This window comes from Bubalus bubalis, chromosome 13 (genome assembly GCF_019923935.1).
Source record: "Bubalus bubalis isolate 160015118507 breed Murrah chromosome 13, NDDB_SH_1, whole genome shotgun sequence".
In the NCBI taxonomy this organism is placed as follows: Eukaryota; Metazoa; Chordata; class Mammalia; order Artiodactyla; family Bovidae; genus Bubalus; species Bubalus bubalis.
In genome coordinates this window covers 59,871,419-59,896,548 of record NC_059169.1, presented here as the reverse complement: position 1 = coordinate 59,896,548, position 25,130 = coordinate 59,871,419, and the positions used below count along the sequence as shown (strand labels likewise).

Here is a 25,130-nt window from a genome sequence, read left to right as displayed (position 1 = left end):
TCCGGGCCGGCAGCCCGAGCTGCGGAGCGACTCGCGGACACCGAGCGCCGCCTTCTCCCGTGGCTACTGCTCTGCGAACCACCACTGTCCCTGGGAAGCCGGAGGCGCCAGACCGGGAGACTGTCCGTGTGTCCGTCCGTCCGCGTGACAGGAGCGGACCCCACGGGAGCCGAGTGCGGCCGGGGCAGGAAGCGGCGGCCAGGAGGACGCAGACCCAGACTCATAACCGAGCCGAGGAGGAGGTGGACCGAGAGCCGGCCATGTCGGTGGTGGGGCTGGACGTGGGCTCGCAGAGCTGCTATATCGCGGTGGCCCGGGCAGGGGGCATCGAGACCATCGCCAACGAGTTCAGCGACCGATGCACCCCGTAAGTGGGAGCCTGGTGGTGGGGGCAGCCGGCGGGGGCTGGGGATCCTGGGGAACCCAGGCTTGCGGCTGGCCGCGGAACGCCGGCGGCAAACGGAGCGCGGTGTTGGGAGCGGTGCCTCTCTCCGTGGTGATCGGGATGCGGGCTGCCTGGCCGCCGGGTAGGGGAGGGCGCCTGCAGCCGCATATCGGAGAAGGGGTGTCTCTGGGATTCGCGGGGGCCAAGGGAAGCCCGAGAATCGAGTCTCCCCTGGGTGGTCACTTCGGGCGGGCTTCTTCCTGGGAGCCGGTCGGGGGCCAAGCCGGAGACTTGGCTCGCTTTTCTTGGCGAGAAGTCTCTGCCAGCTCCTTCCGCGACCGCCCCCGTTTCCCCACCCGGCTTCTCGGAGCTGGCTGAGCCGCCCCCAGCTCGTCCCCCTCTTTCCTAGCCTGTCTTTGCGCACCGCAGAGCTGGGGCTGCCCAGCCTTTTCTTCCGCATTGTGAATCTCGAAATGAGCTGGAAGCTTCCAGAGCCTGTATGCTGCTGCTTGTGCTGTGAGCCAGTGGATTGTTGTTAGCGACCACAGACTCACTGCTCTGATAGATGAGTGTATCTTCTTACTCAAGATTGGATCATTCGTGAAAGATGTAAAAGACCTTTTTGCTCGTTTTATGAAAGCCATTATAGAGGAATCGTGTTCTAGTTTTTTTTTTTTTTTAATTTTTGCACAGCTTAAATAAGGAGAGAAAATAAAAATTGCACACTTGTACACTAGAACTGGATGTTGTCACTGAATTAAACGGTATATTCTACAGCGGCATGGGGTGGGCAAAGGGTAACGTTTTAAAAAGCAACTTTTTGGAGAGGGTCTTAATTTTTGAATATAATGTATAAGGAATGAAGCATTGAGCCCAGAGGTGAAATGACTGGGCTTCTATCAATATTTGAGTGCAGATGAACATTTATAAAGTGATTGGAAATGAGAAAATACCCAGAGACAGTGTCAGTACCAATGGGAAGACTTATTCCCTAAGCATCTCATGCATCAGCCTTTTTATAAATCTACAGTCTTTTCTTTAGCTGTGCCAACGTCTCTGATTGGAGTATATAGTAAGGAAAAAGACAGAATCTCAGGTTTTCATGCCTAGGGGCAGTTTATATCTTTGTTCTCTTTCGTCCAATAAAAGGATGCAAAGCTACTGTAGGAAAAAAATTGTATTTGTGGTTGTAGAGATCACCGTGAAACTAAAGATGACAGATGTGTCTCTCAAAAAATACAAGCGGAGGGCAGTATTGGAGTTTAATATTTTATATAATAGATGTTTGACTCAACTGCATTGGCTACTATTAATTTGTTTGGTGTAATTAATTTTATTCTCCCCTTGGAAAATGAGTAAATTCGTCGGGCAACTGTATGTTTACTTTGAGTCGGGAGTGACTGTTTTCAGAAGGTATTTTAAAGGTCCAGCCTTTGCTCCAACAGTTCTCTGGCTTTTTGGAGGCTATTTAGCACCTGCTCAGATGATTTAGGTCTGAGATGTCTCTATTACAGCAAATTTGAATTTGATTCGGCTTGGTATTTAATGTCCTCAGTGTATTCCCACTTTGCTCCTATCGCACTGTTGCTCTTTTTCCGCCTTCTAATATGAAACCTAATTCACTTACATTCTTCTGACAAGACTTGTGCTTGTCTCTGCTTTGTGCTGCCATTCTGTTCCCACTGCTCTGAAGGCTATTTCACAGTTAAAAGTCACTTCATCTCTTAAAAGCTGACTTAAAATGTCACTGATTATTCATTTTGCTCAGCATTTGTACTTGGTTCTGTTGTGGTACTTGCTCTGCATCATTTTTACTTGACTTGCTCAAGTAGAGTCTTCTGTATAGGACCCTCTTTTGTGATTTTAAATTCCAGAAGCATAATTGAGGCCCACTTGTTTCTCATTATATAAAAATTTTCCTAAGAGTCAAATGGCTTATTAGAACAGCAGTAGGTAGGATAGTGATGTTTAGATTTCTATGAAGTTGGTAACTGCCATATTTTTGTCAGTGGTGTCTAGGACCAAGTTAATAATACACTTTAACTGTTCAAATCATTTTCAAAGTAAATGTCCACTTCCTAACCAGTGGGGCCTGGAGAATTATGCTTGTACTTGTGCTCTTGAAAAATGTCCTCTGAGCCTTGAGCAGCCTGGAGTGGGAGCTGGGGTTGGAGTAGTGGGAGTATGGCTTCCACTGATAGGATTCTCAGAGTAGCAGTTAAGTTGGGCCCTCCTAGAGTAGCTGACCAAAGCTTTAGACTCCAAACTTGTGCTAAATTGTGTCCCCCTTGCCTAAGAATGGAAATTTATAGAATTTTCCTCATGTCAGTTAAGAAACATTTGTGAAACATAGGCTTTTTTCATCTTTTCTAGATCAGTCATATCATTTGGATCAAAAAACAGAACAATTGGAGTTGCAGCCAAAAATCAGGTATGTTCAAGAGGATTCTGATCATTTTTAAAAGAAGTTGTTTTAAAAGTAAAATCTCAGAAACATACAAGAATATGAAATACCTAAGCCTATCTGTTTTTGAGTTTGTGGACTATAATGCAAATAATTCTCATGAGCCCTTGCATGTATGTTCAGTCGCTCAGTCATGTCTTGTTCTTTGCAACCGCATCAACTGTAGCCAGTCAGGCTTCTGTGTCTATGGAATTTTCCAAGCAAGAATACTGGAGTGGGTTGCCATTGCCTACTCCACTTATGAACCCTTACATCCTTATTTTCCTTTTCTCTTCCTTTTGTTTTATTGAATAAGATATACTTTAACTCTCTAATCCTACAACCTTAGTTTTTAATGTGTATCCTATTTGCTAAGACATTTGATTTTTTAAAATGAGGTACATGAAATTCCTTCATGTGAAGTTTCTCATGATACTCATTTAAGACTTAAAGATTCCTTTTATAGAAGGAACTTCTAAGGAGTTCTGTTTAAGAGCATTTTCAAGTTACTTAGTAATTAAGGAGAACTTGTTGTCTAGGCCTGTGGTGTCCTATAGAGTAGCCATTAAATATGGTTCTTGAGCACTTGAGATGTGCCTAAAATCTGGGTTAAAATGTGGAGTATGAAATACATGCAATTTTGAAGGCTTAAAATGAAATAAAAAAGAAAACCATTTCATCAGTTTTCTACAATGAGTACATGTTGAAATGACAGTATTTTAGATATATTAGGCTAAATAAGTTATTGGAATTAATTTTACTTATTAAGAGGACTTGACAATTTACCTATGTGACTCCCATTTAGGGCTCACATTATAACGAATTTTTTGGGTTGGGGAGAAAAAATAAATATGAAAATCTAAGAAAGGGACTGAAAGCAGTCCTATATATGTAAACATACCAAAGTAAACATACTCTGTATACCTTAAACTTACACAAGGTTATACATCAGATTTACATAATTAAAAATAAGGTTGAAAAAATTGTTTTAAATACAAAAAATAGTATTGCTACAAAGGAAACAAAACTCTATATAAACGCTGGAATTCTGTGTCACGGCTAGTTGGAAGAGAGGAACGAAAGAAAAGACAAAGCAGGGAAGAGAAATGGGCATGCCACTCAGAGTGACCTACTCAGGAGGGAGAGACTGGTGGGTAGCAGCCTCCCTGGCTGGCTGTAGAGAAGACTCATCCCAGACCTGAGAGCCACTGCATTGTTACACAAGGAGAATCCACTGAGGCTTCGATCTAGCCTGTAGGGTACTAGACATCTGTCATCTCAGTTCTAGAATCACAAGGAATGTTAGTACATAAACATTGTTTGAAATATTCCATATTATTTGAAAGCTAGTGTTGCCAAGCTGTATTTTTCCCCTTTATAAGAAGTAGATCAGAGACAGACGTAAACAGTGAACTGTTTTGCTGTTTGCAAACTAGTCACTTTAGAAGTCTTAGTTTTTCATCTTTTATTGTAATTATTTTTGTGCTTTAAATAAGGTTCCCACTGCTGACATCTTTGAGTGAAGTATGCTATCAAGTGTAACTTTTGTATATCCAGAGCCTAACCATCAAAAATACCTACAAGCAGTTGAAAGCATTTCCTCATATGGAAACTGTTTGAATTATCCTTACCTTTTCAGAGTCCAGAGTGCTCAGCCTTACACCATGGAACCACTGTCTATCCTTACCTTTTCTGCTTTTTGGTATAGATTATTAATATTCCATGCTATTGATAGGAAAAGTAGCAATCCATACATTTTGTGGCTCAGAATAACTTATCCTGGCCACTTAGCGACTTAATAGACTATAACAGTTAACTCGTTTTTAGAAAAATGTGATTGGACTCTAGGGCTTTCTAATTACCCTTTTTCAGTTATTCGTTAGGTATAAAACAAGTGCAGTGGGAGAAAAGGAATGAAATAAAGTGATACATAAAGTTCTTGGGGCTTGTTCCGAGTTTTAGTTGATAGTTTCATTACCTTTGAGTTCATCTTGCAGATTTGGAAGCCTGTGTGTGTATTCCTCTCACTGCTTCCCTCTTGGCATTTCTGTAGGAAAAAGAGAGAAAATAAAGTGTATTCATTGGTGGAGAAATTCAGGGCTCTTGGGCAAGTTACTTATATCCTGGTGATTTGAGTTGAACAAGTGACTTGCTTTTTAATTGCTATAACTAGTGATAGATGTTGAAATTAGAATTTAATTTTTTTTTTTTTTCCAGCAAATCACTCATGCAAACAATACAGTGTCTAATTTTAAGAGGTTTCATGGCAGAGCATTCAATGACCCTTTCATTCAAAAGGAGAAGGAAAACTTAAGTTATGATCTGGTTCCAATGAAAAATGGTGGAGTTGGAATAAAGGTAATTTAATTGAACAATGTTAGATTCCTTACTAAAAAACTGTTCAGTTCATCTACAGAGAAAAGTACTTAATTCTTAGTAAGTATTTAACTTGGTTTCTCTAATTGGGCAAGGTGGTCTTTTATTTTTCATCTGGTTTTTCTTAAATTATGGGTCTATGTTTAAATCATCCTTGAAGAATTAACTCGGATGGTATATACTGCTATAAAACTCAGTTTGTGTTTCTTATAACATCTTGGCAATTAGAAAAATGTAGAATTTCTGGCGTCTAAAGAAATCTAAATTGTGTTGTCGTATCAAAAGCAGCCTGTTCACTGTAGCTCGTTCGCAGTTGTTTGGAGCGCTCTAGTGTAATACAAGCAGAAACCTTTTTTTAAACTACAGAGGCATTCCTGTCTTATGATCTACACAAAATCATATTTGTCTCCGTGATTCATCTCTTCAGTGAGATTGGAACTTCACTGCTGTCTAGAGTGCTTGGTCTAGTACTTTGGGTAGGGGAAAACATGCCCCAGCTTCGTTTCTCCTCTTCATCGCTGGGGAAGAATATTTCTTTTTTCCTTCTGCTTTGCTTTCCTATCCACTTTTCTCTTTCTTTTTCCCTTTCCTCCTTTTAAACAGCCAAAACAATAAAGGTTTTCTGGAAGAGAATATGTAATTATGTTTGGACGTTAATATTAGTAGCATGTAGCTTTGAGGACTGCAGTAATGAGAGCATTTTCTTTCCTCAACGCAGGTGATGTACATGGATGAAGAACATCTGTTCAGTGTGGAGCAGATCACAGCCATGCTGTTGACTAAGTTAAAAGAAACTGCTGAAAACAACCTCAAGAAGCCAGTAACAGATTGTGTTATTTCAGTAAGTAGAATTCAGCAAGGCAGTGTGTTTTATTTTAATTTGCCTTCTTCATGTTACTTTTTAGTATTAAATGTGTGAAAGCTGTCCTGCTACCAGAGATGAGAATTCTGCTGCACTGTATCACTGCAGTGATGAGCAGCATTGCAGAGTAGGTTTGAATGCTATCTTTAGCCAGAAGTTGCAAAGTTTTTTGTGTGGTGGTGCATATCAAAATTTCCTGTTGGGCTTTTTGAAAATATAGACTGGCTGATCAAATTGGAGGATGTTCTAAAGTTAGTTACTGTATTGAGAGACAATTGTATACGTCCATGAGAGATTTCACCCACACATGAGAACCAGTGAGTTCTTGGTGAGCAGTAGTTTTAACTAGGGACTTCCCTGGCAGTCAGTGGTTGGGATTTCACCTTCCAACACAGAGGGTGCAGGTTCTGTGAGCTAAGATCCTACATGCCTAAAGGCCAGAAAGCCAAAACCTGAAACAGAAGCAGTATTGTAACAGATTCAATAAAGACTTTAAAAATGGTCTACATCACTCAAAAAAGATTTCATGCCTTAAATGTTTTTGAACTGCTAGCAAAATTTTATCAAGGCTACCAGTATATACTTCACAAATGGTGATATGCCTGATGGTCCCTAAAGATGTCTAATAAATGGAAAAATTATGGGGTAATGTACTCTGAAAAGAGAACTTACCATTTGACCTGAGGCAGTAACTTACTTATTCCTCTGGGTTAGAATTTTCATGTGGTAAAAATCAGAAGTTTATTATGGTAAAGATTAAATGACTTTAAGGTTCTTATATCCTTAAATTACTAGGATTCTAAATCTGTATTCTCTAGTATGGTAGCCAGTGGCCACACATGGCTTCTGAGCATTTGAAAAGGAGCTAGTCAAAACTGAGATGTGCTGTATGCATAAAATACACACCAGGTTTTGAAGAGTTAATATAAAAGAAAGAATATGAAATATTTTGGATATGTTGGATTAAATAGAATATTTTATTAAAATAAAAAATAAAAATGATCCACATAAAAAATATCTTTAAAAAAAAAAATGTAACCAACCAGTAGTGACAGAACCCAGGTTTTTAGCATTGGTAAACTCACTACTTCCAATGGACAGTCAATTGTTAAGTTATTCAGGAGGATTTACAGTGGACAGGAACCCTCTTTTCTTGGTAGGGTGACCTGCCCAAGACCCATCAGGAGCCTTTATGGTCATGCACCTTGGGATATGAGAGAATCCTGAGATAAGAGATGCAGAAAGTGTTCTACTAAAGGAATATCTTGGAGAAATGCTGTTAGAGAGGGGCTTCCCAGGTGGTGCTAGTGGTAAAGAACCCACAGCTATTGCAGGATATGTGGGTTCAGTCCCTGGGTCAGGAAGATCCCCTGGAGGAGGGCATGGCAACCCACTCCAGTATTCTTGCCTGGAGAATCCCATGGACAGAGGAGCCTGGCGGGCTACAGTGTCACACAGAGTCGGACACGACTGAAGTGACTTAGCACAAAGTTATAGTTTTGAGTCAGTGGTCCTTCCTCCTCCCCCACTTCCCTTTAAATAACCTCATATGGAAAACTGCAGAAAGTAGGGTTATGATTGGAAAGGTGAGCAGAGACCTTTGCTCTTGGCGCTCTTTCCAAAGCATTTATAGATACTTAGGGATAAAATGTGGAAGCTCCTGTACCAAGTTTTTTCTTAGGTACTTTCCAGTTAAGTGATTATGTGAATGTATTATTAGATGCTCTTCTGGAAGAATGTGCTAGTTAAAATGGTGTCCTAGAAAGTGATCAAGAGGGTTCATCTAGGTAGAAGACAGCACTGTTAGAAACTATCCCTTGAGCTGCTTTTTGTTCTTCCTCTTAAAAAAATCAATAGGCTTTGACAAAAAGTTTCATTTTTGTAATCTTAATAGGTCTGCTGAATTAAAAGGTACCCCATCTACTAATGCTTAAATCCAACGAATAGCAAACCCAAGGGCAGTGGCTAGAATTAGCTTTGTATTATCTTTAAATTTCTGTAGTCTTTATAGTGTAATTACATTTAATGATGACTTAGCAGAATAATTTCCAAATGTCAGTAGAAGTACGACCACTTTAGAAGTAGTATTTCTTCCACTTAAATGTAAAACTTTGTTAGATTTAAAGAACTGGTTAAAGAACTGGTAATATATCTTATGAATATCTTGATTAGTTTTTATTTCAGGTTAAAATTTGGTTATAATAAACCTGATACTTAAAATTATAGGGCAGTCTTCTCAAAAGTAGTTACTGTTTCTTAAAGAACTTGCCAGAAACTTAATCTAAAGTCCTTCTTTTTCATGACATGGCTAGGCACCTGTTTAGCTGGACTGTTGTGAATTGATCGCTGGTGGTTGTGAGGGATTTGTATGTATTTTGGTTTTCTAGGTAAGTTAAAGTTTTTTCCCTTCTTGTTTGCAGGTCCCTTCTTTCTTCACAGATGCTGAGAGGCGATCTGTCTTAGATGCTGCGCAGATTGTTGGCTTAAACTGCTTAAGACTCATGAATGACATGACAGCTGGTAAGAAAAAAACTGTTTTTGTGTAAAAGTTAACATACTGTTGAAACTAAAGTTGAGACACATGTGGTCCTGTTATCAAACACTTCCATGTAGAAATACCACCTATTAAAAAACAGATTTGAAAGCAAAAGTTCTAGTCTTTCAGATGCTTGTTTTCATCAGAAGTTGGAACTTTGTCAAATGGATGAATCTGTTTTCATTAGGAAACACTTGTGTATATTTTTTAATCTTTTGAATTAGTTGTGTTGGGTTTAGTTTTTTTATTTCCTTACATTGTTTTTATAGTTGAGAAACAAGTTTTCCCACAACCTTATTATGGGGTTTTAGAACTACCTCAACTATTGATTTAGCGGAAAACTTTTTTTCCCCTCATATGTTTCCCAATTGTTGGTAGTTGGGAGTCGGTCGTTTCTCTTATGTCAGATGTTGATTTAAGCCGTGCCGTTTGCTGGGCACTTTGCTAGGAATGAGTCAATGGGGAGCATAGTGCTCAGTAGCGCTGGTGTCAGTTAATTGTGATTAAGGATGGACTCAAAGTCAGTTACACCCGAGTGTATTCAAGCAAAGCAAATATGACTTTGTTTAGCATATTTTTAATAGATATTTTAAGGATTCTTAAAGTATTGATAAAGGTGTGTTCTTGAGTATCCACAGTGGTTTCAAAATTCAGAAAAAGCAAACCATAGACTGTTTAAGGTAGATCAGTTATTTGCCTTGAATCCAGTTGGTAGGAACTGTAGTTGCTATAGTTATATATTAAATTCTTAAATTTTTTTGGATAAGCAGTCTCCTAGCAGGTTGTGGTTCAAATGTAAGTATTGCGTAATGAGTCTGATATTGTCTGTGTGTGGTTTCTTGTGGTTTACATGCCATTGTTTTTGTATTACATATGTCTTCTCTGTCACATCTCTTCATGTATTTAAAAGGGATGAAGTATGAAGTCAGATATAAAAGAAATGTGTTCACCTTTAACTGGTCGAAGTATAGTCAGGTTCCCTGCATGTGTAATTATATCAGTAACTATGAAATTACTGAAAGAATGTGAACCAAAGTATTGAAACATACTGATTTCCTTTTAGTTGCTTTGAATTATGGAATTTATAAGCAGGATCTCCCAAGCCTGGATGAGAAACCTCGAATAGTGGTTTTTGTTGATATGGGGCATTCAGCTTTTCAAGTCTCTGCCTGTGCCTTTAACAAGGGAAAATTGAAGGTAAGGTCATAAATTGGAACTAACTGACCCAGATATTAATGTGTGACAATTGTTGTTACTTTAAGCTACTGAGCTTCTTGGGTAATGAAGAGTTTGGGATAAAGCTATTAACAGAGAATTGTTCTTAAGGTTGCTGTCCATAAAGACAATGCAGTTGTCTTAGCATGCTCTTAATTGTTCTTGCTTAGGAAAGAAAAACTTTCTAAGATTATCTTCTATGTGATCATTAGAATTAAAAATATCATAGAGATGTAGCATTTCATTTGGATTTTATACTGACATACATCCTAATTGACTTGGGTTTCATGTTGTAGTTTAAATAAAAATTTTGAGCTTATTAGTCTTTGAGTTAGCAACATTTAAATTTTTGGTTACAAATATGATTGAAAATAACCAGATTTTTTGTTGTTTTAACTAAATTAGGTACTGGGAACAGCTTTTGATCCTTTCTTAGGAGGAAAAAACTTTGATGCAAAGTTAGTGGAACATTTTTGTGCAGAATTTAAAACTAAGTACAAGCTGGATGCAAAATCCAAAATTCGAGCACTCCTTCGTCTATATCAGGAGTGTGAAAAATTGAAAAAGCTGATGAGCTCTAACAGCACAGACCTACCACTGAACATCGAGTGCTTCATGAATGACAAAGATGTTTCCGGAAAGATGAACAGGTGTGTCTCAAATTCTGACAAATTAAATAGAAGGAACTTCTTGCTGAAACTCTAGTCCGGGTGTCAGTTCTAACTGAGGTCTTCTGAGTCCTGGCCCACATTTCAAGATTGTACTATCTGAAAGACTGTCAGCATCATTAGAACTAGAATTGCTTCTGCAAAGAGGGTTTTTAAGAAGATCTGTGCTAAGTGTTCTCATAGTGAAGTCTTTTTAGTATTATTTCTGGGCCAAAAATGTTTTGTAATGAAAATGGGATCACATAAAACATTAAGGACTAAAAATGGAAATCTTAAAAGTGATTTCTTCTGTAGTTACTAATTTTCTTTTCATTCTCCCTCCTGCATCTGGATTTTGTATATTTTTAGGGGAAAAAGTTATTAACTATGGTATGGCTAAACCTGGCCCATGTGGAATTCAGGGTGTCTGAGAAGAAAAAAGTTTGTTGGGTTGATAAGAATTATTTAAAAAGTAGGACAGGATATTGGCCTTAAGATCAATTTTCTTAACGTTTTCCTCTTAACTGCCAAGGGCACAATTTGAAGAGCTCTGTGCTGACTTACTGCAGAAGATAGAAGTTCCCCTTTATTTGCTGATGGAACAAACTCAGCTCAAAGTAGAGGATGTGAGTGCTGTCGAGATAGTTGGAGGCACTACACGAATTCCAGCCGTGAAAGAAAAAATCGCCAAATTCTTTGGAAAAGATGTCAGCACGACGCTCAATGCAGATGAAGCAGTGGCCAGAGGGTGTGCGCTGCAGGTACCGTCTTCGCGTCTTCTCCGGGAGTCACTCCTCAAACCACTTCTGCTTGATCTCATCCTGGCAGAGTCCTGTGCCCAGTTAGACACCACCAGGGAGTTACTTTTCAATAAATCAATAAGGCTGTGGGGACACAAGGATCTTCCAGTATTGGATGACTTGTTGTATTATTTATCTTTCATCTAGTGAATGCCACTGTTATGTATCTCTGTATCTAGTGTTTGGATGATACTTTATGAATAAGACATATATATACACTGTAAGCAGTTTTGAATTTGAACCTACCCGTCCTATTTGAATTGATCTTTATGTTAGAAGCTGAGTGGAATTTTTCATGTGCTCCTGACAATCTCTTTTTCTTTTTCTTTTTTAAGTGTGCAATCCTTTCCCCAGCATTTAAAGTTAGAGAATTTTCTGTCACTGATGCAGTTCCTTTCCCAATATCTCTGGTCTGGAGCCACGATTCAGAAGATGCTGAAGGGTAAGTAGGAGAAAATAATGTTCAGATACTTGGTTTTAATATATATTAAAAAAATGAACACATGACATTGACGGTAGAGTGTTTGATTAACTGAGATCTTTTAGCAGTCAAACTTAACAAAATACTTCTCTCACTTTGGGTTATACCTGGTGAGATGGGGTTGATAAAGCTTTTAGGTTGTGTTCTGTTTGTGTAGCGCAGTGAGCTTGAACCCTTGAAGTACTGAGTACCTTTGCTTTCCTCCTAGTATCCATGAAGTGTTCAGTAGAAACCATGCTGCTCCTTTCTCCAAAGTTCTCACGTTCTTAAGAAGTGGACCTTTTGAGCTGGAAGCTTTCTATTCTGATCCTCAAGGAGTTCCATATCCAGAAGCAAAAATAGGTAAGCAATTAATTGTATTTATTCTTTTGAAGATGTAGTGTACCAGCTTAAACATTCTGCTCTTAGCAGTGTTGAGTGGAATGCAGTGAAAACGTGAAGTGGAACATAATTGAAAATGTGAGGACGGTTTCAGTTTGGAATAATGAAGATGGGGAAGTCTCTTCTTTTATTCATGACTAAACTGGCCTAAAGAGATGAAATGACTTGTGTGTGTGTGGACACTTGAGTATCTTTCCTTTTCTGATACAATCTGTACTTGAAGATTATCACCTACTTTTAGTATTAACCTTTCCTCTGGGTGAAATGTTACTTGCAGAACATTACTTCAGTTTAAAACCTGGCTTGGAAACCGTTGAAACTATCTCCGAAAGCTACCTTTGTATTGTAATCTTTTTTTTTTTTTTTTTTAATACATTTTTTGGGTACATTTTTCTTTGAGAAGTTTGACACTGTCCATCTATTTTGGCCCAAAGTGACACTGAAAATCGGTGGGAGACCTACAGGCATCTTGTATCTCTTTTCCCAAGTAAAATGCCAGTATTGCTAGAGCCTGTTGGGACTCGCCTTTGCCCAGCACTGTTTCATAGTGAAATTGTTGGAAGGAGTCTGACCTGGCCAGTTGTGTTTTCTTTCTTAATCCTTAAAACTGAAAATGTTCTGACACAGGAGGGTTTTGTATTTTTAAATAATTTATTCTTGTATTTGTTGATAGAGAGTTTAAGTAATCATTGAATATAGACTAGACTAAAATTTTGACAGGCTGAATTGTAGTCCCCATTCAACAGAGGATAAAATCTAAGCTCTTTAGCCTGGCATTAGCTCTCTCATTTTGTCACCAAAACTGAAAAGCCTGCACAGACTTAGAGAGCCATCTTACATATCTCTCCTGTGAGTCTTCTTGAGTACCCTGTGGTTAATGCTGTTTCTTTAACTGGATCTTACGACAGTTACTTCCTGAACCTAGTGATTTGATAATTAATGAAGGTCTATTCCAACCTATTTCACTGACCTAGTAAATAAATGTAACTTTCTGTGTGTTTGTGTAAACAGGACTTTAAATACAAGACTGTTAAATCCCATGTAGCGCTCTGCACATAATAGGTTTAAAACGCTTAGTTTTTTTCAGTGGTATTTGTAGTAACAATACTGTTGGTAGAGGTGATAACTAACACGTAGCACCTGGTTCCGTAGTAAGTGCTCACCATAAACCCTTATGAACTCAAAGAAGCGTAGATGAAGTGACTTACAGCCGTCACAGGGCCAAGATTCAAGCCCGGGAAGTCTGGGTCAGAGTCACCACTCTTGATTTCTACTCGGTCATGCTCTGGAACTGCTCTGGAGTGCATCATAATTTTAGGCTTTGATAACAGGTTTTATCTCACCTCTCCTATTTGAAACAGAAGAAAATGTTTAGATCAGTCAGAAAACAGTATACCCTACCCTGAAGTTCCTACAGAATCAGAATGAGGCAAGCACTTGATACCATTTGCCATATACTTGGGATTTTCATGTTGAGGTTGTGCTCCCCTGTAAAGTGGGGTAGGAGGAGGCGAGGATGGCTGGTCTGTGTCTCACACAGTGTCTGTGTCAGAAGTGTTAAATAGAAAGTTGCGAGAGTGCCCTTGCCTTGGAAGGTTTCATGGCATTTTAAGACTAATCCCAAGTATTATAAGTATACTGTACTTATGAGTCTATTTTAAAAGGTTATGTTTCTGGTATATACTAAAGGACTTAAGTCTAACTCAGTTGGTAGAGAAAATGGAATTTTGGAATCGCAATCTTTCTTAGCCTTTGTCTGCGTGATAGATTTAGATTTGGTTCTGAAATTGTCGATTTCTTTTTGCTGTAGGCCGCTTTATTGTTCAGAATGTTTCAGCACAGAAGGATGGAGAAAAATCTCGAGTGAAAGTCAAAGTACGAGTCAATACCCACGGCATTTTCACCATCTCTACAGCGTCTATGGTGGAGAAGGTCCCAGCTGAGGAGAACGAAGTGTCTTCTCTTGAAGCCGACATGGACTGTCAGAATCAGAGGCCACCAGAAAACCCAGATGCCGAGGTAAGTTTGTAGGTAAGCCTTTGAGATTGAATATATAGTTGACTTAATTCTAAGCCTGAAGAGATGGGTAGGAAAAGGTTGAAGTGTATTTTGCTTCATGATAATTAAACTTTTCATTAATGATGCCAACAGTGATTACTAGAGGATGGTAATGTACAGCCTGCAGTTTGGTGGACTGCGGTTAAATTCTGTGTGGCTTTATTTGAACCAGCATGTGACAATTCGATTCAGAGTGGGCAAAGTTTCTTGGAATTATATTTTTTAAGACCTAGGCCACATATTGAGAAGTCAAATGCTGACTGATGATTAAGAAATAAAAGACTAAAGAACTGTTCATTGAAATATATAGCAGATACTAAAACTTTTTTTGTTTGGTTTGTTTTTTAGTCATATGGCAAAAATCAGTTTTGGTATTTTTTAACTTGCTTGTAGTTACATGGTTTTCTGGGTTGTGAGAGGAAGGAAGTGCAGTATCCGACTAAAGTTTAGAAAGTTGTTAATTGTTCATGATGTTAATTGAGACTTCTATTAGCCTAAGTGCTAGTTTTACACGGTCAACCAAAGAATTCTAAGAAACTTTAAAATAGATGAGCTCTTATAGTTTACTTCTAGACAGTAACCAGAAATAGCTTAAATGAAGAGGTAAGGTAGGCAGTGTTTTAGTTCCTATGAGCAAGTGTGACATCCCTGTGGTCAGAGAACTGTTAACCACTGTGACCATTCCTAGAACATTTAAGGAACAGGAGCATCTGAGCCTTAGCTTTGTTCTCATCAGGAGAAACTTCAGTGTAATGAATTAAATGACCAGTGCCACACACCAGTGCTTTCCCATCTGGCTACAGACACCATTATTCTAATGCCTGTTGTATCCAATCTCTTAGTACCTTTTAGATGTATATACACCAGGAATGCCTTGCTTCCGGTACTTCAGTCTGCCTTAGGATCTTGAGACTCTGGAAGAAAATTAATGAGAGACTTCAGTCATTAAAGTTACAATGCGTCAGGCTTCTAAGATCATAACAAGCTCTGATTTACTGGGGGATTGAGGCATCTACTAACATGTAGCATTTGTTCTTTTCCTGGGATTTTTTTTGAGGTGTAGACTGTTGGGTCACGGAAAGAGAGTGGAGACAGAGAGGGTCTTGCGTCTCTAAACCGGAGTGATGAGCTCCCAGATGATGGATTGTTGGCTGTTTTATATAACTCCTCAGTCCACTGACATGCGGATACGTTGAGATGTGTGATGGCTGCTGGTGAAGTTGGGTTTTGGGAGCTTAGTTTTGGGAGAGGCCTGGAGTAAACCTACTTGCTTTTGAGAATTAATGTCTGTGCAGTGCTAGAGGGGAGCTTCTTGAAGGACAGATGTTATCATCACATCAGTCAAAATGCCTACTACTTGTGTTACTTAACTATTAACTGTTATCATTCAAAGAATTTCTTACAGGTTTACAATATCTAAGAAGTTTTCAAATACTTGTTCGTTATGCTTTTATCCAGTATCTTTTCCCCCCACCTATTAAGACTTCGGAAATTGAGTGTACTGTCTTTGGTGCCCTGTATACCTTTTCAGTTTATACAAGTACACCTGCTTTCTACATCCTTTGTGCCTGGGCTTTCATTTCAGAAAAATATCCAGCAAGACAACAATGAAGCTGGAACACAGCCCCAGGTACAAACTGATGGTCATCAAACCTCACAGTCTCCCCCTTCACCTGAACTTACCTCAGAAGAAAACAAAATCCCAGATGCTGACAAAGTGAGTGACTCTTCTAGTTCATTCCATTAGACAATGTTGCGACATGTGATCATTAATGATATCATTCAATCTGCAGTTTCAAGAGCAAGCACCAAGTTACCTTATTCTAGATAGGATTTTTTCTCTCCTGTTAATTTTCTGTGTTTTTCAACTGAAACCAGTGAGAGGTACTCCAGCTGAACTATTCTACTTTTTGGACCTGAAAGCTTCTCTTGAGTAACTGCCGCTCAGGCACGCGGGGCGGATGCACAGCTTCTGTTGTCTTGTCTAGTGCTGCGGGTGCCTGCGATGCCAGCGTCCAACAGAGACATGTCAGTGCTGCGTGATGAGTTTTCACTCGAAGCCATCTGATGATAAATACATGGGCTATAGGAGTCTAGTACAACTTTTTTCTCCTCTCAAATTGCCTGTCAAATTTATATAAACTAATTACAATGATCTGGTAATAAGTTTCCATGGTTATTCCAGATCTGTGCTTTGCAGAACTTCGTTCTTTGTGCAGGTTGCATGTAAATTATTCTTTCATTCGAAGTTTGGTTTTCTCTCATTCTGAGGATAGAATTCTTTACCTTCAAATGAATTACCGAATGGTCCATTGCAGTCCAAATACACGTTACTCTTAGTAAAAGTATCTGGTTTTAAGCTCCCATGCCCTGACTGATCCCCTCGGGGGTCCTGATTCTGATTTCTCAAAGAAGCTGCCGCCGCCTCTTGAAGAGTTGGGTGTGGATGGTCTGGCAGCGATGGCCCCTTAACTTCAGTGTTCGTCCCCTTCACCTAGTGCTGAGCATTGACTGGCTCCTGCCAGTGGTCTCCATGCCTGTTAGAACACGACCTTAGCATCTCATGTTCCTAGCTATAAGTGGGACCACTAGAGCCAAGCCCTTTGGGCCATTATCACCCTTGGAGGGTCCCTTGTCCATGCCATGTCGGATCCATTTTGTTTTGTCAGCAGTTGGTTTAATGTACTGCTAGCCTATCCCACTTAACCTCCATACCTGTGGCTGTCGTCCATTCGATTCTCAGTATCTGTTGCACCCTGTGTTTCTGCCAGGTGTAGGTGTCGCTTTTCTTTCTTGGGTTTCGTGACCCCAGAGCACACACAGTATGTTGTGGGGGTGGTGGGGGAGTTCTCGTGCTCACTGGAGGGGAGAAGACAGGGATGCGGCAGGCTGGCTGACAGGATCCTCCTCGTGACCCAGCTCTCAGCACTTCACAGACAAGTGATCTCTCAGGAACGTAGAAACAGAAGCCTGGAAAACACGCCTGAAAAACAGTCTCTGTCCTTGTGATTGTCAAGCCATTGAGCCTCTTTCAAGTCCCAGTTTCTTTTATAGAGAGTCTGAAATTTTAGCATCCTTCATGACTCCCCCCGTTACCCAGTGTCAGCTCCTGTTGTGCCTCGTGGGCTCGTCCGTTGCTGTTTTACCATCGCAGCCAGTCAGGGTGCATGTTAAATGCCCCTTGGTTCCTCATCTGGTCTACAGCTGAGTTCGCTGAAGTTGTGCTGTTTGTCATTTGTGTCTAGAAGAACCTGCAGAAATGAAAATGCTAAGAACATCTTGGAAAATTAAAGGCCATAGGAGATACTTACTTCTTTAGCCCTGTATTTACGTATTTTGGAAAAACTTAACAGTAAACATAGCATTTGCTACATCATTCCATTTACTGTTCTAAGACTGTAAAACTTTTTTTTGACCTTGCAGAGTTGCTTATGAGAAGTGGTACAACTCAAAGGCAGATAGTAGAAATAAGGAGATGAATGTATACACACACATATATATGTGTGTATATAATATCCAAATTCAGGGAATTTTAAAAGGCACTCATCAGTGTACTGATAATTGTAGCTGGAATATAGGGATTCAAATATATATTACAGGAATAGAGTTGATCCTGACATGCTTAGCAGCTGGTCAGAGTCTTATCTGTGGTTACTATTAGATTATAGACTATAATTTAAAGAAGTGGTAATTTAATAGTATTTTTGACTTTGCCAAGTCGCAAACATCGCTTAAAGGGATTAGAAAGTTAAGGACCTGTGAAGAAAAGCTTTAGCCAGAGAGATTAAATTTGAGATGAAAATTGTTCTGTTGAATTCCTGAAGGGGGAAGTATGGCAGGTATAAGTGTGATTGCAGCCCTGATTTAAAATGGATGGGTGGGTAGGAGGTAGATGATTTTACACATTCTTCCAGCTTTATGATTTTAGGGATTTCACTTTTGCCTGAGTCCTCAGTAAGTATGATAGGGATATTTCTGTTATTCAAGAACTATTTAAGAATTTTTCTTTTCTTTTTTTTTTTTAACCCCTCTTCCCAAGGCTAATGAGAAGAAAGTTGACCAACCTCCTGAAGCTAAAAAACCCAAAATAAAGGTGGTGAATGTTGAGTTGCCTATTGAAGCCAACTTGGTATGGCAGTTAGGGAAAGACCTTCTGAACATGTATATTGAAACAGAGGTAATTACTTCACTTAAATATTTTTATTTTGGAATATATTTATTTGTTTGGCCCTGTTAGGTAAATGGCTATAATTCTTTTATACAACTTTTAGGGGCAGAATGAAGCCAAAAACTAATGGTTTTTAGTTAAATATTTTTAGCAAGTTTTTTTTTTTCCCTAATATTTTTGCAACTTTATTAAAGAAATCTATATCATAGATCATTCTGCTTGGTGTAAAATTGATTGCCCAGGTTCTTGTGAAGCAATTGAGTGCTGATACCTTCTAGCACAGAGCACAATACCATTGGTAGTCAGGCCACACTAAATATTTCTGTTAAAATACATTGTACTTCTCTGTAGTTTGAATAGGTGAAATGATTGAGACTCTGTTTTCCTTTACTGAGATGGGACCATTGTGTTTAGAAATTTAATAATAAATCCCTGTTTCCGTTTGATAAAGAATATGTTTGTGTATGTTAAGTACCTTCAGTCATGTCTGACTCTTTGTGACCCCATGGACTGTAGCCCGCCAGGCTCCTCTGTCCATGGAATTCTCCAGGAGAGAATACTGGAGTGGCTTGCCGTTTCCCCCTCCAGGGGATCTTCCCGACCAAGGGATTGAACCTGCGTTCCTTGTGTCTCCTACATTGGCAGGCGGGCTCTTTACCATTAGCACCAATAATGTGGTGGCAAAATTGTGTGGCTGTTACACATTGGTCAGTATTAATCCCAGTAGGAAACAACCATATAACTACATAAAACAAACAAAATTGTATAAAAACAGTAGATAATTTTTGTTCCCTTAATGTTAATCTGAATTGTGAAAGTTACATAATTTATTGCGTTCAGTTGTGTCCAACTCTTTGTGGCCCCTTGGGCTGTAGCCTGCCAGGTTTCTCTGTCCATGAGATTTCCCAGGCAAGAATACTGGAGTGGGTTGCCACTTCCTGGTCCAGGGGATCATCCCAACCCAGGGATCGAACCTGCATCACTTGCATCTCCTGCATTGGCAGGTGGATTCTTTACCACTAGTGCCACCTGGGAAGCCCTATACAATTTATTATATAATGTTAAAAACAAAAAACCCTCATTCTGTGTATTTAGAAGATGAAGAACTTCGTAGGAATTGTTGGAAGAATCTTATGAGATATAAATTAGAACTATTAAAACTGATTTTTGGTTGGGGGTTGTATAATTGTTGACTTTATTAATTCCAGAATCTAAATAGTTAAAGTTCAGTTGCATTTAGCAGAAGATGGGAATTAACCTTTTCTGTTTCTGGACAGGGTAAGATGATAATGCAGGATAAATTGGAAAAGGAGAGAAACGACGCTAAAAATGCGGTGGAGGAGTATGTGTACGAGTTCAGGGACAAGCTGTGTGGACCATACGAAAAGTTTATATGCGAACAGGTGTGTTTAGGGCTGTGTTTATTCAGATAATCTCACTTTGAAGTGCTTAATAGCAAATTTGACATTTAAAATCTCTACTAGATTGTGTAACTTGAGCTTTTTGAAAACAGATAACTTGAAATAGAAATCATATAAAGAGAGTCATGGAGAGAGAGAGAGGCTAACTAGCAGTGTGCAGTTTTATACTAGATTATCCTAGTGACTTTACTCTTTACCATTGAAGAAAGAACTTGTCAGCACTTTTATTCATAGTCTGCAACATCACAGTTATTGGGGAGGTAGAAGCATAAATAGGAGAAAATCCTTATTTTCAAAGACCTCAGAGCCTTGGTTGCTCTGTCATTGCTTTATCCATAAGACTAGTTCATCCAGTCATTCCAGAGTGTGTCAGGGACCATAAATCCCAGAGCAGAAGCATGTCTGTGGAAGATGGGCCTTGGAGAAAAATTGGGCTAGTTATAGAAATCCAGAGTGGATTTGTATAACTTTACTCAACCTACAGCTAGAGTATAACCACATACTTTCTGAGTTCATTAGGAATGGCAGTTGTGTGCAGTGATTGAACTAGCAACTTGGCTTGGTTCCCTTTCAGTATTTGGTGATTGTGGAAGTGAGTAGGAAGTTACTAATCAAAACCTAATTGTTTCGGAGAATAGGAAGAAAATTGCTCTTCTACGACGACATTTTAGTCAAATTGTGCAAAGTTGAACTAAAATTTATTTTAAGTCCATAAGAGCAGTTTACCACAGATTTTCATACATCCTTATGTGAAGAGAGACTAGCCTAAGCCTAGCCCCCTCCCCTGTGTAAAACACTGTATGGAGCAAGCTGTGGCATGTTTTTGCACCTTGATGTTTTTCAGTGAAGAGAATCCAGGTAATCAGGTTTGCCATCCTGGAAATAAGATGAGCTTGATACTGAACACTTCTGAGGATGACTGTTTTGTCATGAAAGCTTTTAAAGTAAGGTAGGCACTAATACTGATTTTCGTGTTCCGTATGTAGGATCATCAGAAGTTTCTGAGGCTGCTCACAGAGACTGAGAACTGGCTCTATGAAGAAGGGGAGGACCAGGCTAAGCAGGCGTATGTTGACAAGCTGGAAGAATTAATGGTAGGCGCTTCTCTCCCCTGGAAAGTGGTACTTGTGTTTCAGACTGTAGACTTCTAAAATATAATTACTGCGAATATTAATTTATCACATTTGGTTTTAGAAAATCGGCACTCCAATTAAAGTTCGGTTTCAAGAAGCTGAAGAAAGGCCGAAAATATTTGAAGAACTAGGACAGAGGCTGCAGCACTATGCCAAGATAGCAGCTGACTTTAGAAATAATGTAAGTCTTTGTACCCAGTGAAGACGTGAACCCTGGATTTACAAGCTGCTGCTTAAGTGGAGGAGTCTTCATTGTGAACAAATGGTCTTAAGTCAGAAATTAGGTTTTGGTGTATAAGACGAGGAGTTATTGATAGATTTGAACTTCATGGAGAATTGGGTCCAGTTAGATGTTAGTTACTGTTAAATACTTGATTCTACAGAATGGCCATGTTTTTCTATTTAGGATGAGAAATACAACCATATTGATGAGTCTGAAATGAAAAAGGTTGAGAAGTCTGTTAATGAAGTGATGGAGTGGATGAATAATGTCATGAATGCTCAGGCTAAAAAGAGTCTTGATCAAGATCCTGTTGTACGTGCTCAGGAAATTAGAGCAAAAATAAAGGTGAGTGTCACTGTCTAGTGTTTACTGCTGTGGTTTCTTAGGGATTCTGGTTGCAATGATTTGAATCTTGAAAATAGCCATTTTTTCTAAATCTTTTTACCTCATCCCAAGATCAGATTTCTTAATGGTTCGTTATTGATATTACAAAATGTGGGAAGGCCTTGTAAGTTGCGTCCAATTTCTATTTCTTCATTTAATTCAACAAATACATTTGTTGAGCTTCTACCATGTGCCCAGCTGTTGTTCTAGGGGTTAAACTGTCAGTGTACAAGGAAAGTCCCTACTCGTGTGGAGGTCACCTGCTGATAAATAAGTATGGAAGGGTATCAGACTGTGTTAAATGCCAAGGGGAAAAAATAGTCAAAAGGGACTAGGAAACTTGGCGATCAGGGGGAGTCCCAGGTTGGTATTTTATCAGGGAACGTCTTGCTGAGTTCATGGGGCTTGAAGAAGTTGGTAAGAAAACCAAGGAAGGTGCTCTGTCTGGAAGAATACTCAAACACAAAGATGGTTAACATGAGCTTTTGAGGTCATGGGCTGTAAGCTTGAATTCCAGCTCTTTGCTCACTACTTTTTCTGTTCCTAAGGTTAAGTTACTTAACGTCTCCTCTGTAGGAGATGATGCTAAGTCACTTCAGTCGTGTCCGACTCTGTGCAACCCCATAGACGGCAGCCCACCAGGCTCCCCCGTCCCTGGGATTCTCCAGGCAAGAACACTGATACCTTTTAATAATTGCTATGAGGAGTAAATGGGTTAATAATAAACTGAATAGTTAGCAAGTCCCTGACACATTGTAGATGAATATTTACATATCTAGATCAGGCTTCAAGCTATAGTTTTAGGCAAATGTACTGAGCAGGTAGAAGTCTTTGAGATACGTTATGATTGGAGTTGGTTGAAAAATACTGGTTTAAGTATGTAGGAAAGTAATTGAAAACATTGGAGTTAGCCTGATTATTAGTTTTGTTTTCCTTTCTTAGGAGTTGAATAATACTTGTGAACCTGTCGTAACACAACCCAAACCAAAAATCGAATCGCCCAAACTGGAAAGAACTCCAAATGGCCCGAGTACTGATAAAAAGGAGGAGGACTTAGACGGCAAAAACAATTTCAGTGCTGAACCTCCACATCAGAATGGAGAATGTTACCCTAACGAGAAGAGTTCCATTAATATGGACTTGGACTAGATGACATGAAACTAATTTCGTCCTTCAATTAATAAAATATTTTTGCCATAGTATGTGATTCTACATGACATACTGAGACTATTTATATTTTCTTTTTTAAGGATGTTTGGAAATTTTGTGTATTATATGGAAAAAGAAGAAGCTTAAGTCTGTAGTCTTTATGATCCTAAAAGGGAAAATTGCCTTGGTAACTTTCAGATTCCTGTGGAATTGTGAATTCATACTAAGCTTCTGTGCAGTATTACCATTTGCATCACTGAGGATGAAATTGACTTTTGTCTTTGGAGAAAATAAAGTGTACTGCTTGTTCAAGAGGGCTGTGATTAAACTCTTTAAGCATTTGTTCCTGCCAAGGTAGTTTTCTTGCATTTTGCTCTCCATTGCAGCATGTGTGTGGGTGTGGATGTTTATAAACAAGACTAAGTCTGATTTCATAAGGGCTTTCTAAAATTTAATTCTGTCCAATAGAATATGACTTTTGCTTTGGTATTAATTATATTAAAAATCCATTGACTAAAAGCAAAAGCTAGTGAAATGTGTTCGCAGCATGCAGAACAAAATCTTTAAAATATCTCTCTTGTTATACAGTGCGTTGTCATGTGAAGGTGCACCATGGAAGAAACATTGATTCTGTTTGTAACTGATATTGTGAAGCCTCTTATGAGCTTTAAAATAAAGTTCATCTTATGGTGTCATTTCTAAACAGTTTTGTCACTAATTTAAAAATGGGATGGGGGCAGCATGATACAAACTGTGAAAACCCAACTTCTTTGCTGTTTCCTACATATGCTATTTCTTTTATAAATGAGAATGATCCCCACCCTGATAAAAAAGGAGCATATATTGATTACAAATTTTTAAAACTATAGAGTTAAATATAACTCATCTGCCACCCAGAAAAACAAACTCATGGTTATTCTTCCAGCCTTTCTTTCCTGAAAGTGGTGTGTGTCTTTTAAAGTTCTGTGTATCAGAGGATTTGAAAAAAATGATCAGGTGTTCCATATACTCTTTTGGACTGGCCATGTGCCATGTGGGAGCTAGTTCCCTGACCAGGGATCAAACCTACACCCCCTACATTGGAAACACGGAGTTTTATTAACCTCTGGACCACCAGGGAAATTCTTGGTCAGGTGTAAGCCACTTCACTGTTGGTAATACTGAGTCCCATTATAAAAAGATCCATACATAAAAATATTTTAACTGGTTCCAGTATGGGTGGGCTTTATTGTAGGCTAAACACTGCTGCAGTGAAACTTAAGACAAAACTGAGGCTGTGTTGAGGGTTGGGTAGGGAGAAGGCCTGCATACTTAGGGTGGATAACTGACAACCACACTGCACACCAATGTGCAGCAGTCCCCTCCCTCACCAGCAGTGGAGTTCATCTACCTGCTGCCACCCACGAGGTAAAGTAAATTTACAAGATCACATAGGAAGTTGATCAGAGTGTAAAGCCTACACTCAGGACAGCCATTCTACCCTAAGTGACATGTCTTCATTTGTGTAGTGATAACTTTCACACTCTAAATTTGCTCATTAGTGTTTCATGAATGGAATATTCATTCTCATTTGTAATGTTTAAACATCAGTTTTTTCATGAAGTGTTCTTAATCTTCCTTGTGGCTCAGATGGTAAAGAATCTGCCTGCAATGCAGGAGACGGGTTCAATCCCTAGGTCAGGAAGATCCCCTGGAGAAGTGGGGTATGGCAACCCACTCCAGTACTCTTGTCTGCAGAATCCCATGGATAGTGGAGCCTGCTGGGCTACGGTCCATGGGGTCCCAAAGAGTTGAACATGACTGAGCGGCTAACACTTTCACTTTCTTTCATAAGGATCTTAACCATTCTCCAGGTAGTTAAACATTTTACCACTTTGTAATATCTTAAGTCTTGCCATCTGGAACCTTACATTTATATGTAATCTATGGGTTTTCATGGTTTTTCTTATGTTCTCTTAATGCATGGTAACATACATTCTGTGCGTATACATTTACCCGTTGAGAGGTGAACACAATTCTCTGTGTACAATCAGGAAGCTCATAAAAACAAAGATTTTTAAAAGTATGAATGGAAAAACTTTTTTTTTTTCTTTTATCTATCCCCAAATAGCGCCTGGTGATAATAGAGAAAGTACCTACCCAGTTGTAAATGGTCAGAAATTTTCTGTAGCGTCACTTTTCTATAAATACGAAGCAGAATCTCAAAAAAATGGCTCAACTTGCTACAGTTTGCAGGCCTCAGAACCGCATTTTTGGCTGTGGGGTGAACACATTGTCACGTTGACTATTTTGAGTACTTGTTAATATCATACCTAGTAATCACCTAGAATCCCCAGGACCTAGATCAGTTTGGATAAATGTTCTGTTTAACGAAGGAGTAGATTTTATAATTTTCCTTTATATTGTCACTTGAGGACTGTTTCTGGAAATGTCTAGTCATTCTAGTAGTTGAACTTTGAACACTGAAT

The 25,130-nt window shown here is 39.1% G+C and overlaps 1 protein-coding gene across 3 annotated transcripts; it reads left to right on the top strand.

The window, feature by feature from the left end:
- HSPH1 (heat shock protein family H (Hsp110) member 1) lies at positions 1-23,365 on the top strand. Of its 3 annotated transcripts, XM_006053687.4 has the most exons (18): positions 1-367; positions 2,759-2,816; positions 5,046-5,186; positions 5,923-6,045; positions 8,487-8,586; positions 9,666-9,799; positions 10,223-10,467; positions 10,997-11,225; positions 11,600-11,706; positions 11,954-12,087; positions 13,937-14,145; positions 15,770-15,901; positions 18,224-18,361; positions 19,630-19,755; positions 20,760-20,867; positions 20,968-21,087; positions 21,313-21,474; positions 22,456-23,365. In XM_006053687.4, exons 1-18 carry the CDS (start codon positions 261-263, stop codon positions 22,660-22,662), a joined length of 2,580 nt encoding a protein of 859 aa, XP_006053749.1. In that variant the 5' UTR covers positions 1-260; the 3' UTR covers positions 22,663-23,365. The 3 variants fall into 3 exon arrangements, with proteins under 3 accessions (XP_006053749.1, XP_006053748.1, XP_025118688.1); XM_006053686.4 differs by lacking the exon at positions 15,770-15,901 and having other exon boundaries at positions 119-367; XM_025262903.3 differs by lacking the exon at positions 19,630-19,755 and having other exon boundaries at positions 119-367.
- The last annotated feature ends 1,765 nt before the right edge of the window (positions 23,366-25,130 follow it).

Coding starts and splice junctions, on each gene's coding strand:
- HSPH1 (XM_006053687.4), top strand. CDS start 261: ATGTCGGTGGTGGGGCTGGACGTGGGCTCGCAGAGCTGCTATATCGCG. Junction 9,800..10,222: donor TTAACAAGGGAAAATTGAAG/GTAAGGTCATAA, acceptor TAACTAAATTAG/GTACTGGGAACAGCTTTTGA. Junction 14,146..15,769: donor CAGAAAACCCAGATGCCGAG/GTAAGTTTGTAG, acceptor CTTTCATTTCAG/AAAAATATCCAGCAAGACAA.